This window comes from Terrapene carolina, unplaced genomic scaffold, assembly GCF_002925995.2.
Source record: "Terrapene carolina triunguis isolate 2854851 unplaced genomic scaffold, T_m_triunguis-2.0 Scaffold695, whole genome shotgun sequence".
In the NCBI taxonomy this organism is placed as follows: Eukaryota; Metazoa; Chordata; order Testudines; family Emydidae; genus Terrapene; species Terrapene triunguis.
Window position 1 is genome coordinate 259,550 of NW_020665046.1, and position 12,858 is coordinate 272,407.

The window sequence follows — 12,858 nt, forward strand, 5'->3', positions numbered from 1 at the left end:
AAAAAAAAAAAAAAAAAAAAAAAAAAAAAAAAAAAAAAAAAAAAAGAGCCTGAAGTCAATAGCAGAACCTGAGGCACACCTGCTGCACTCACATGGCTTAAAGCTTTTTTAGTACACAGTAGGACACTTGGAAGGAACTGGTTCTACATGGAAGAGTTTACAGTGTATTCTAAAACACTGTCATAAATACAACTGCACAGCTAATGATTATAAAGTTATTAGCAATATATACATATGTTTAGTTTTTTCAAAACAAAGAATTTGTATGATCAGAAAAGAACAGATTCTCTAGCAGCCTTTTCCTTTGTAACTCTCAGTGGAATACAATAGGGACAATTACTGAAAGAAGAGAACTCTTTCTCAAAGTAGAGATTTTTGAAAGAAAAACAACAACTGGCTATTAGGCTAAACATTAGCCATGTGTCCTATATCCCTAGGAAAGAACATCTCCCCTACAAACTTACAAGTGGCACAGCTTTTCCGTTACAAGATAAGCAATGAATGTGACAAGGGCATTATGGAGACTTTCATTCACTACTCAGCTAAGTTAGCTAATTAAGAGTGAACAGCATAACTTTCCTTAGCATCAGACTTAATAAACTTAGTGAGAAAATGCCTTTCAAATGTACTGTGCACCTTCGCCTGAGATTTTCAATGGGTCATAACTTGGTCAAATAAAAACCAATTTTTGCCACCATCCTCCATAGCACTTTTCCTTGACAAAGGCTATTTCCATGCCAAAACTCATCTTTCAACTCCAGGCATTTCAGGACCACTGCTGTTCAAATAGGCCTGATTAAAATATATATCCATATACTGTATAGCTATCTATCTAGATATTTATATTTATTTATTTCCCACACTCTAGCCAAACCTGGATGAATTAGTTTTGCTCAAATGTTCACAAAAAATTTCCATTAAGGCAGAGACCAAGACTAAAAGGCTGTCGCCTCAGAGGTGAAAGCTGCAGAAAACTGTAAGCAAGGGAAGATAATGGCTAAAAATGTAAATGTTTATAAAACATTAACCAGAACAGTCATTGCCTCTTCCCTTATATTGAAGAAGTGTAGTAAGTAGCCTAGATATAATGAACACTGTAAAATCAATCCAGCCAGTAAAAGGTATACAAACCTTGTAGTCATGAATGATCCTCTCAGCAAATGCCTTGTCCAACATCTTCTTATACCATTCTTGCAGGCGTTTGGGTTTTGGTATTTTCTGATCAGGGGGATGGCAATGGAAAATATAGTCATCTCCTTCACTTGGGGGACAGGCCCAAATGTGACCTGTCACATACCTGCAGGTTACATGCAAAAACCAATAACATCTCAATTAACATTCATTTGGCATTTTAATTAACTTCCTTTGCCTGTTCTATACATAAACCCAACCACATTTAGAAATGGATTCAGACTTCTCGCTACCTTATAAAGATGCTGGGGAGTTTCATGGCAGTAATAGCTTGTGTCTACAAGGGCCCATGGTCTAATCATGGAACTTAGGCTTTGCCTGGGCTATTTAGTACCCACCTCTCTCACCAGTTTAGTGGTTGGAGGGAGTGAGATTCTCTCAGTCTAAAAAGGGAAGGAGAAGTTTAGGAAAAACGTTCCCAGTATGGGGAAAAAAACACTATACGCTCACTGGTGCAGAAATCCAAACCCTAATCTCCACTGCGGGAGAAGAGGTATCTGTTTCATAAGACTCTTGAGAAGATGGTGGAAGGAAGCTAAGAGATTGTCTTAAACAAATCAAAATACGAGAGAAGTCTACTCTTTAATTAAAGTTACATAGAATAACCATACTGTTCACATGACATTGAATTACAGCATCACTTTGCAAAGAATTCAGACAACTTTTGCTCACCCAAGTTTCTTCACGTACTCCAGATATCCAATAAGGATTTCATGATAAACGGCAGTTCGGAGGCAGCGGGGTCGGAAGAAATGAATACTATCTAGATACGATATGTACACACGCCTGTGAGGATCAGGGAGAAATCAAAAAAAGAAAATTATTCAAATACAAACCACATTAGATTTCATAGGCTGGTGTTCAGCTTTTACAACAGCCACTGACTTGGTTGCTTTGGGCAGGGACCTGGAAAATAAAGACTGCAGCTGATTTCAAAGAGGAGGAGCACTTTTCACTGACCAAAGAGACATGTCAAAGTACATGATGTAAAGTTGCTGAAATAAAAGTGAAATATTGCTAATGTTTCACCTTTTGGACAACAGGCAAAGATATTGAGAGACCAAGGAAAATGCTAGCATGGAAGTAGACAGATTTGAATTTTATGTACTTCCTAACATTTTGACTGTCAATTTTTTTTTTTTTTTTGATGTGGAAAAGTCTTCAACACACTTAACTTTATAGTAAGACTGTGTGTGCCATGAATATTTCAGTATGTGGAAGTATGTGTAGCTAGCCTGTATTTAAAGTATTAAAAGGCTCCATGTGCACCAGTCACTCTAGAAATGAAAAAGTACCTGGTATTTGGAGGTGGGCAGTCAGAGCCATACTCCTGTACATGCATGCCAAAGAAGCACACATCCACTCCATCTATCTCCTCGAAAGCAAACAGAGCTTTAGTTCGGTAAGGGAAGGACTCTGACATTTCACCAGAATCCACAAACCTGCAGGAAAGGAAGAAATCTATCAATGGACTCTAAAATTTTATCAAAAAGGAAGCAGATCTTTACAACATTATTTAATTCTTCAGAAATATTTAAGTACCAGTTGTGGCAGAGTATAGAATCATATTAAAATGGTATCATGGCAATGCAAGGTCAGTTTCCAGAAAGCCTCGAGACAAAAGTTTTTCCATACAATTAACTTATGATTGAACATGCAAACACAAAGCACAAGATTGTCCAAAGAAACTGCCAGCCTCTAAATAAATGGTACATTAGGTATAACACACTGAAGTTACTAAGTGAAATGCAGTCAACACTTTGCCATCTGTGGAGTAAAACTAAAGTACTTTTATGGATAAAGCCTTTCAAAAACCATCCCATTTATCATGAAATAGCCCATTTACTATAAAAGCATTTCCAGAAGCCAATGTATACAGAAAGGCAACATAGTTAATGAAATGTTACTAAAGTAGAACTTTATTAATCTGCACTGTACTAAATTATGCATCCTACAATCTGCATAAAACCAGTAGTTTTCCCTCACCTCTTCTAGATTTAATAGTAATACAAGACCTCAATGTTGCATAATCTAAGAGCTCATTATTTTTATAAAATATACTACAGAATATATCAGTGTCATAAGTAAGTTAAAAGTTAAAATACAACTACCAAAATAAATTAACAAAGTACGTTTTATGGTGTATTATCTTCATTATGTTTGTTCACTTGCTTGCCAATTACCAAACTTTGATAATTTATGAAGCGTCTCCAAATCAGTGCAAACTAGTGAGGTTCTACTATACCTAGGCAGGCAAAAAGTTACACAAGATATATATTTCAAAATGCTACCATAAAAAAAAAAAAAAAAAAAAAAAAAAAAAAAAAAGGACTAACCTGGATTTCATTCCTGGTTTTACTTCTACTGTCTTATCTGAACTGGCTACCACTCTGACAAAAACTTCCCCAGCTTCAGGATGATTCTGTCGCCGCAAAAACTTGTTTACTCTATCTTCCAAATGATTTCCTAAACGGGTAGTTTGAAGCCCTAAGGGAGAAAAATATCAAAGACCAAGTAAGTAGTGATAAAAAGTCTGGGGAAACAAACACAGCTTAGATTGAATCACAGTGTCAGAGAGATCTTTCTGACTCACTGCTCCTAGGATGATGCTTTCAGTTTTCTTTACTATTGCATGAGAATTAGAGTTACCTTCTACAGCCAAAATAAAAAGTCACCTTCTTAGCAAAAGTTAAATTTAAACAACTCTTATAGGCAGGCTAACCACACCACAGTGGAAAAAACACTTTGTAAATGCACTAATAAAGGAGGCTTTCATGGTAATTAAAAATTTGTACGAGATTTTTTTTAAACACTGCAAAATTTTTCTTGTAAGAAACACACTCATCTGGCTGTTTGACAGAGATTACATCAGTTTATAAATCTGGCTCCCAGCCACACCTTTTCAAGCAAAGCAAGTCAACAGAAATGAAAAGCCTCCTGACTTCAATGGAGCTTTTACTGTTTTTAAAACAGACGTTTTAGTCTGAGTAATCTACATAATTATAAAAATGTACATATTGAGCTTTAATTGTTATTTGCCCTGGCAAAGAAGCCCCTAATGGTTAAAGTCCACTTACTGTATATCCCTGCTCCACTAACTCAGTTTTTTTTTAACATAACATTTAAAAACTATTCATAAAAAAAGTACACTTTACAGACAAAAAGATACAATTTTTAATAAATTCAAAATATAAAGTCTTTCAAAACTTTACTTTTAAAGAAAAATAACCCTTGTCACTTAAATTGTGAAAATGAGAGTACCTTATGTTGTAGGGCTTATTGCTACTGCTTTTTTAAATCATTTATACAATTTTACATACATTTTGCCAAGCAGTAATTTGTATTTAATTTTTCAAGTCTTATCAGCATATTTCCTCCCTACCTAAAATCAAAGTGGTGGCATAATTCACTTATGCATTCTCATGGTCACCCATTTTACCCTGCTACATTTAATTTACAGTCCTCTGCAGCTACTATTCATCAGTTGTAGGGCTATGTGATTTGTCACAGAGGTCACGCAAATGTGAATTTGAATAAAGTCAGTGAAATCTTGGAAAAATGGCTGTAAAAACACATTTGCTTAGGCCCCCAGAACAAATGGTGTTGTGACCTGGACACAAGGTCACAGTGCTACTCATGTTTGGCCTGTCCACCCCTCCATCTCCATAGAGGTGGACAAGCCAAATCTGAGTGGTGCTGCAACCCAGTATGCCAGTTTGCAATGCCTGGAGCTGGGCCCAACTCTGTGGGACAGGAGTCTGTGGGGTGAGTGCAGGGTGGGATTACTCTCCAATCTCCCCCCGCAGGGGCCTCACCATTCAGCACCCATCCTCATTTATGTAGCAAAAACTACATTAACTGGTGACCTTTTCATGACTTATCTTCTTTCCCCCCCTCACCTCTGCAATGAAATTTACTAAAAATTTCTTCCATGCCAAAATTGTAACCGTAATCAGTTGCCACCTAGCCAGGAGGCAAGACTGTTGTCTCTTATAATTGACCATCTGGGGTATTCACATTGTAGTGGAACTGAATACCCACCTGAAGATTACTTTAAAACCCGAGTGCACTGACAGTTATGATGCAAAAGACGACACCATTCCTACCTACAGAGCTTACATTGTAAGATTTTATTTCATATGAAAATATATAAACATATACAATATATAAAAATATGAATATAAAAATTAACCCTAAGCATACCACTTCCTAAACACCCTGATAGTCTAACTCCACAATCTAGTGGGATTCTATGGTTAGGATATTAGCACAGCACACGCTGGAGTGTCACTACATGGGAGACTGCGTGCTGACTGCAGAGGAACTCGATAAAAGGAAAACGGTATCATTTCCACTTTTAATATACTAATACGCTGAACGATGATGTGGGACATTCCATATGTCATATTACAGTGGATTGGGCTTTGACGTTTACATCTGCAGATCATCTTTAAAAGTGGTATTTCATTTTGGCAATGTTTCTATGTTGAGAACGTAGAAAAAAGGTGCAAAGTTCCATTATATGAAACTAATTAATTGCATCCAGCATATTTTTAGCTAGCAGTTGTAATTAATTCTACTAATTATTTTGCCCTCATTTTAACATCTTTCAATTGGTAATTCTACCAAGTGATTCCCACTTCCCTTCAAGGTAATTTCATTACTCTGTGCTATTACACACTAAGGCACGGAAATTAAGGAGAAGGCCAAATTAACAGATGTATAAAGCAAGAATATAACTATGTTTGCAACAGATTACCAACATCCATGCCAACCCAAGCATTGCTATATTTCTTTACAATGTTATTAATCCTTCGTTTACCCTAAAATATAATCCTTAAGAGCCAAGCATTTTGACTGCTCTAAAAACGTTAATGTTCTTTCTGTTAACAGGCTATTATATTTTGGCTCTCAGCTACAGTTCATAGTTACTATAAAAAGCTATGGAAGGAGTTTTTAAACTTCTTTTTCAAGACAATCCTTACTAAAGCTTGAAAAACATATCCAGCACCTACTACCCTGAGCTTGGGGTACCTTTGGGCTAAGTTCCCTCTCAGTCGCGTGGCCACACAGCAGGTTATCACAGGCCACTCAGGCGGGGAGAGGTGTCCCTTCCCCAGCCCAACTGGAGCTGCTAGGGCCGGGTCACATACATTGGAAAGGAATTAAAACCCCGAGCCAAGCAGGGGCGTCCCCCGCCCACTGTGCTGCAGTCAACTCACCTGGTGATTTTAATGAGCGACTGTGAGTTAGCAGGAGAGGTGCCCGAGCCTCCACCCCGTGACCCTGCTGCGCCCCGCAGGATGGAATGCCACGCTGCCCCAGACCCCCCACAGCCGCTGCCTCCAATCCCACCGGGCCCACCGCCAAACTCATCCAGCCTTGCAAGCCAGCAGGCTTGGGGAGGCGAAGGCTGATACCCGCATTGCCTGTGGGGCACGTGTCTCCATGTGTGGAGCTTGGCCGGGGGCACAATTCCAGTGGCTGATGCAGCCAAGGGTGGTTTTACCCCTCCTCTGGGGGCTGGGGAGCTCGAACCCACCCCGAGCGCCTCCCCCATGGGTGCGGGGCGGAGCGGGGGAGGCAGAGCCCTTCCCATGCAAAGTTGGTCACTTTGCCAGCAGTCCATGAAGCTTCTTGCTTGTGTTATACCTTTTTTCCCTCCATAGCTTCGTTCCATTTTAATTTTGTTTCCTATGACAGATCATTATTTCTTTTTTCCAAGATGATTTTGGTGTCTGCCTCCTCTTTTCTCTCTCTTCCTCCAGCCTCTTGACTCCCTTACCAACCCTACACTGTGTTCTCTACCAGTCTCCCCTATATTTTGTCTGTCTAGGTTCTTATGTGGACACCATCACCATACTATCAGAGTGCTTTTTCTGGGTATAACAACAATGATTATTCCCTGCTGGCAAGAAACATGCTTGGTTTGGGCTTTTCAAACAGAAGTATGAAAGTAAGGGTAGTATTGTAGAGAAGACTGGGTAAAGATTAGTTTTACATTTAGATTCATAGATTCCAAAGCCCCAAGGTACCATTGTGATCATTCTAATCTGACTTCCTGTCTAACAGCCATAGAACTTCCCCAAAATAATTCCGAAAGCAGATCTTTTAGAAAAACATCCAATCTTGTTTTAAAAATGGTCAGGGATGGAGAATCCACCACAACCTTTGGAAAGCTATTCCACTGGTTAATGACTCTCACTGTTAAAAATGTATGCCTTATTTCCAGTCTGAATTTGTCTAGCTCTGAATGCTCTCTCTCTCACTTCTTTGCCCCAAATCTCTCTCTCTCTCTCTCTCTCTGCAATATTCCTATCTAATCTATTCCACCAATTTCTGTCTCCCCTCACACACAGGGATAGGTACATCTAAACAGACACTTAAGTGACAAGAGGACTATACCTAATAGCCAAATACCAATACCATTCTTTAAGAGCAATGCTAGGGTTACCATTTTTTAAAATAACAAAAAAAGGAGACTCCAAGGGGCCCCGCCCCACCCCAACTCCGCCCCTTCCCAAAGTCCCCGCCCCAACTCCACCCCCTCCCCTGAACGCTCTGCCCCCTGCTCCTCCCCCTCCCCCACTTCCCGTTAATCAAATGTTTGCGGGAAGCCTGAAACAAGGAGGCAGGCAGCAGGTAAGCTGGGGCGGGGGCGCGAGGAGGCACGGCCCAGTCCGGCCCCCTGGCCGAGTGTCTCGGGCCCTGGGGCGCTAGCCACAGTTCCAGCCAAGCGCGCCAGCCCCGGCCCCGGTGGTTCCAGCTCGGCTCGGGCCCCAGCGGCTCCGGCCCGGCTCGGCTCGGGCCCTGGGGCACCGGCCCCGGTTCCGGCGGAGCGCGCCAGCCCCGGCCCGCCCCAGCGGTTCCAGCTCGGCTCGGGCCCCAGGGGCGCCGGCCCCGGTTCCGGGGGAGCGCGCCGGCCCCGGCCTGCCCCAGCGGCTCCAGCTCGGCTCGGGCCCCGGGACACGGGCACCGGCCCGGGGGCACCGGCCGAGCGGCTCCGGCCCCAGCGACTCCAGCTCGGATCGGGCCCCGAGGCACCGGCCCAAGCGCGGATCCAAGCCCTACGACCCCTCCCTATTTTCCCGGACATGTCCGGCTTTTTGGAATTTCCCCCCGGACGGGGATTTGACGACCAAAAAGCCGGACATGTCCGGGAAAATCCGGACGTATGGTAACCTTAAGCAACGCTCAGATGAGAAGCCAACCAGTCACTGGAAAAGAGCATGCAAACTGCTGTTCAGGATCTCCATCTTTTCCTGCTAGTTGGTGTCTGACAAATCTGAAATGCTCAAACTAAAGCAGAAGTGGCAAACTCTCTCTCTGGTCTCTCCCTCAACAGAGCCTCCTGGTTGCTGTGATGATGGCATGGGATCTTCATTCCTCTACCTTCTATTAGCCAAATGCCTTCTGTGAGGGAAAGTTTGTCTCTGCTACTCTGTCCTTCCCTTAAGTTTTCTGGGTGCTGAATGGGGAAGTGTCCACTCTTCCGTAGTCAGTTTACAAGTCTCCCCCACTGCACAGTTCCAGATCCTTCCTCCGTTGCTGATCATAATTCTCCCAAGTAGCAAAGTAAAACTGACCTGAGTCTTGTCAGTTTTTCAGATGACCAAATGATTCTGAACAGGCATAGTGAACACTGACAAGACTGCCAAACTGCAGCAGAGTGAAAACTGACCAGAGCTCTGAGCAGCAACAGAGATACTGGAGCCATCTCTACACATATTTAGGAAGATGACACTGTAACAGTTAAATTAGATTTATATTTGGAAGTTTATCTTTGCAACCAGGAATGTTTGAAATTAAAGAAAAAAAGAAGCTGGGATATTGCAGAAGTTGACAGCAATTGCCCAGAAAAGCTTTCTATGGGCAAATGCATTTTTAAAGCCCTGTTCTTTTACACTATTTGCAAATTGTGCTGTTTAAGCTAGTGGTTCTTAACTTGTGGTCTACATAGAACTGACTTTTCATCTTCTCATCCTTGTTTCTACATCTCTAGAATGGGCCACTACTAAAACAAATTGGGGAAAGTGGGAGAAAGAAGGGAAGCTGAAGCTGCTCTTAGGAACTGAAGCCACCAGTGTGCTAGGATTGCTAGCCACCTCAGGGGGCTGCCAGCAGGAGAGTAACATCACGGGAAGGAGGAAACCAGATGGCCAGGCAATATTTACAAGAGAGCAGGGAAAGGAGAGAGGAACATGGGATAGGGAAGATGAACTGAAGAAGAAAATGAAACTGTAAAAATTATCCCCCCCAGCTCCCGACAAAACTTATATTAAATTAAATGCAAAATATCAATTAAAATATGATCCATACTCTGAAAGAGTTTGAAAACCTCTGGTTTAAGAAAATGTGTGTCATGGAACCAATGCAAAAAACAGCCATAGAGAAGAGACATTATTAATTCAAAAATAAGATTAAATAAAAATTTTATTTTTATATCAAACTACCACCATCACCTTACAAACTTAAATGGAAGTCTGGTTTTATACAGGATTTGTCTTTCTTTACCTACTATTAAAATACCAGCAGTCAGACAATGCCACAAAAATCAAGTAAATCAGGCTGTTTAGGACACTGTATTAATTATTATGCCTTGGTAACATAGCATACTGTATAGCACGTAAAATCAGACATTTATGAGATCCTTTCAGCATCTAGGCATATGAAGCCTCTGAGTGGTAAATGTAACTTGTAATTCACTGCTTTACAAGTTAATATAGTTTAAATGGTGAACTATAAAAGCGTCAAATATCTGTTTATAAATTCCCAAACATAGCAGTATGTTCCAGATTTAAACCATAATAAAAACCTTTTGAACTGTTAGAACCTATGACTTCTAAAGAACAAAATACATTCCTCTCTCAATTCCAATCTTTCTTGTTCATTTCTCGTTACTTAGAGCTTGCTTTTCCTTTAATATGTATTACTTTTCATGCAATTTTTATGTAGTTTATTAATATCCCCAGCCGAGAGATAGGAGAAACAAAGTCTGGACCTCATATGTGCGAAGTAACTGTGGAAGTTAGTTATTTTTCATGGTTTAATTTTTTTTCCCCACTTTAAATCTAAAAAATTATATTCTTCTTTTTGTATTTTAACATTTTTAAACTGAAAATTCTTTATAGTTAATTTCTAAGATAATATTTTCATTAGATATACTTCCCTGCTCTCTCCCTCCTCCCTTTTAAGTAATGCTATTGGGAACCCTGGGCCATATAAAATATGAATGGAAGCGTTATGTTTCTTCCTAAGCCATCACTGCAGCTTTTGTAGGGATTTAAGGGTCCTGGAACAATTTTTACAGTTGGGGTGCTGATGATGGAAACCATGTATTTGGTGTTTGTTATTACTATTTCAAGCCACTGGGTGAGGCAGCACCTCTAGTTCCAGCCCCACCGGATTCCACAGAATATTCTTGCTACCGATTATACTGGCCAGGACCTCTGAAAAGCCACCCAACGTGCAGCTAGACTGTGCAAGGTCCTTTCTATGACAATGTATTAAGGACTTAAGTGATGCAAAGAACCTTGCAAGCGCCTCTGTGTTGGGGTTAATTTTATCCTGGTAACAATCCCATAATTAAGGTTTAATCTAGCCCTACTTTCAGTGTACAGCTAACTTTTTATTGGAGAAATAATAATTTTTTTTTTTTTTTTTTGCAAATTGGAATGCTTACAATAGAATAAGAAATTAAATGAGGAGGAATGTGCAGGATTTAAGATCTTTATATGCCATTTTATAAAAATACATGTGTTTTATATTGTCCTCTAGCATCTTGTACTTTTTTGGCCCACGTGTTTTAGGTTATGGTAGGTTTTAAGAATTCTAAACTTTGCACACAGATGCAACTCTTTGTGAATTCATGAATTAGGTATTTTTAATCCCTAGAACACCTTCTACAGACAAATTATTTAGAAACCTTAACTCTTATGGAGAGTATGAAGGGATCAAATTAGACAATCCAGTTTCATCTTGCTGGGAGGTGTCATGCCTGTTTATTACTATTTTTGATGGCACTGGAGGGCTGAAGAAATCCTCTTGGATCAGAGAAGGAAAGAAGAGGGCCAAGTGTGAGGAGGTGAGATGTGAGGACTGAAGAGGGCAATACAGGGAAATTAGGCAGAACAAGTGGTAGGAATCAAAGAGGGGAAACTTTGGCTTGTCAAGGATGATTATGAGCCTAACTACACTTGTCAGATGGAAGAAGAGACTAATAGAAGGCTTGCTGGGTTGGGGCAAAAGGAGACGTGGGGGGAGTCCTCTCACCACTTCAAGGCGCCCCCTCTAGGAGGCATGCAGGGAGTCCCAGTTCCCCTCCAGCATGGTGCCCAGGAAACATATACTTCAAAAATGCAACAAAAACCAAGGAAAATCCCACTTAAAGTTAGGTTACTGATGCATTACCACCAGCTTAAGGGTAAAAAAATCTTACAAGAATACTGTCACACAAAAAAACACACCAACCACCAGGAAACTCAAAGTTATGAATGAACTTAAAAGAAACCAAACATTTCCAAGTACAGAAATACACTCAGACAATCTTAACTCTGCCTCTGTAGTGATGTCCTGAGGGAGGCAAAGGGGAATAAATTCTAAAACAACCTTACCCACCCATAACAGGTTAGTCTCAACAGCAACCACAAACACCAGAATACATTATTCTTAATCTTACAATGGCTGGGGTTTGTACAGTCATAATATGTCCAGAGTATAAAACTGTACTTAATAAAATCCAGAGTAGACAAACAGAATACTGAAGGCCATCATTCCATGATCTTTATGCATGGGATTTTCAAAAGCACGCAGCACTAGCCTAACAGCTCCCACTACAGTAAATGGTAAAACTTGCCATTGACTTCAATAAAAGCCGAGTTAGGCCAATGAAAATTTTGAAAATCCCACCCTAAAACTCCATATGTCACCAATGAATGAAATATCAGTAAAGAAGAATTATTGCATCTACTTACACACATCTCCCAAGACTAGCTCATGAATGTATGGCACATGCATGAAAAAAGTGAAAATGAGTGTGTTGACGAAGAACAGTTACAACTTGTATATAAAAGTCTGTGCATGGACTGCCTTTACGAACAAAGATAACAAAGAGAAGATGGGAGTACAGTGAGTTGTAATCACTGGATCAATACTCTGGCTTTTACAAACTGAAGAGATGTTCACTCCAGTCTGTGAATTTCTTAAACTTCTTTAAAAAATGTCCTGGATCCAAAAATACCACTTTATACAACGTGGCGTGTATGCTTACTCTGCAAACCCTTAATTACAAAACTACAGTGTTCAAAATAAAGGCCTCAAATATGAAAAGAAAAAGGAAGAAGGTTTGGAGGCTGGCATCATCATAGTGGAATAAGTTAAGGTTGTCTGCATGCCTTTCCATACTTTCCAACGTTTGGATTTGTTTAAATTAACTCTGAATTTCCTAGGTTTCTAATGTTTAATTTGTTTTTCCACTCTACACTATGAATGCCATATTCTGCAGTGCTGGTCCTTATTGTATATTCAGCACTTGTACTGTACTTGGAACTTTTGCTGACATCACTTGGTGTTCTGTGGAGTTAATGTGTACACAAGTTGCAATAAAGATTAGCACAGCAGACTGAAAAACATTTTGCCCTAAGTGCCTAAAAGCTTTTGTTTTTTAAT

The 12,858-nt window shown here is 40.3% G+C and overlaps 1 protein-coding gene across 3 annotated transcripts in view; it reads right to left on the reverse strand.

Annotated features, from left to right (window-relative positions):
• Positions 1–12,858, reverse strand: part of CREBBP (CREB binding protein) — a 185,104-nt gene that overhangs the window by 15,435 nt on the left and 156,811 nt on the right. For all 3 annotated transcript variants that reach the window (XM_024215113.3, XM_024215114.3, XM_024215112.3), the window contains exons 24-27: positions 3,528–3,678; positions 2,487–2,633; positions 1,864–1,977; positions 1,132–1,297 (exon numbers count right to left, since the gene is read on the reverse strand). In XM_024215113.3, the coding sequence (XP_024070881.2) occupies positions 1,132–1,297; positions 1,864–1,977; positions 2,487–2,633; positions 3,528–3,678 (578 nt within the window). The remainder of the gene's footprint in view (positions 1–1,131; positions 1,298–1,863; positions 1,978–2,486; positions 2,634–3,527; positions 3,679–12,858) is intronic.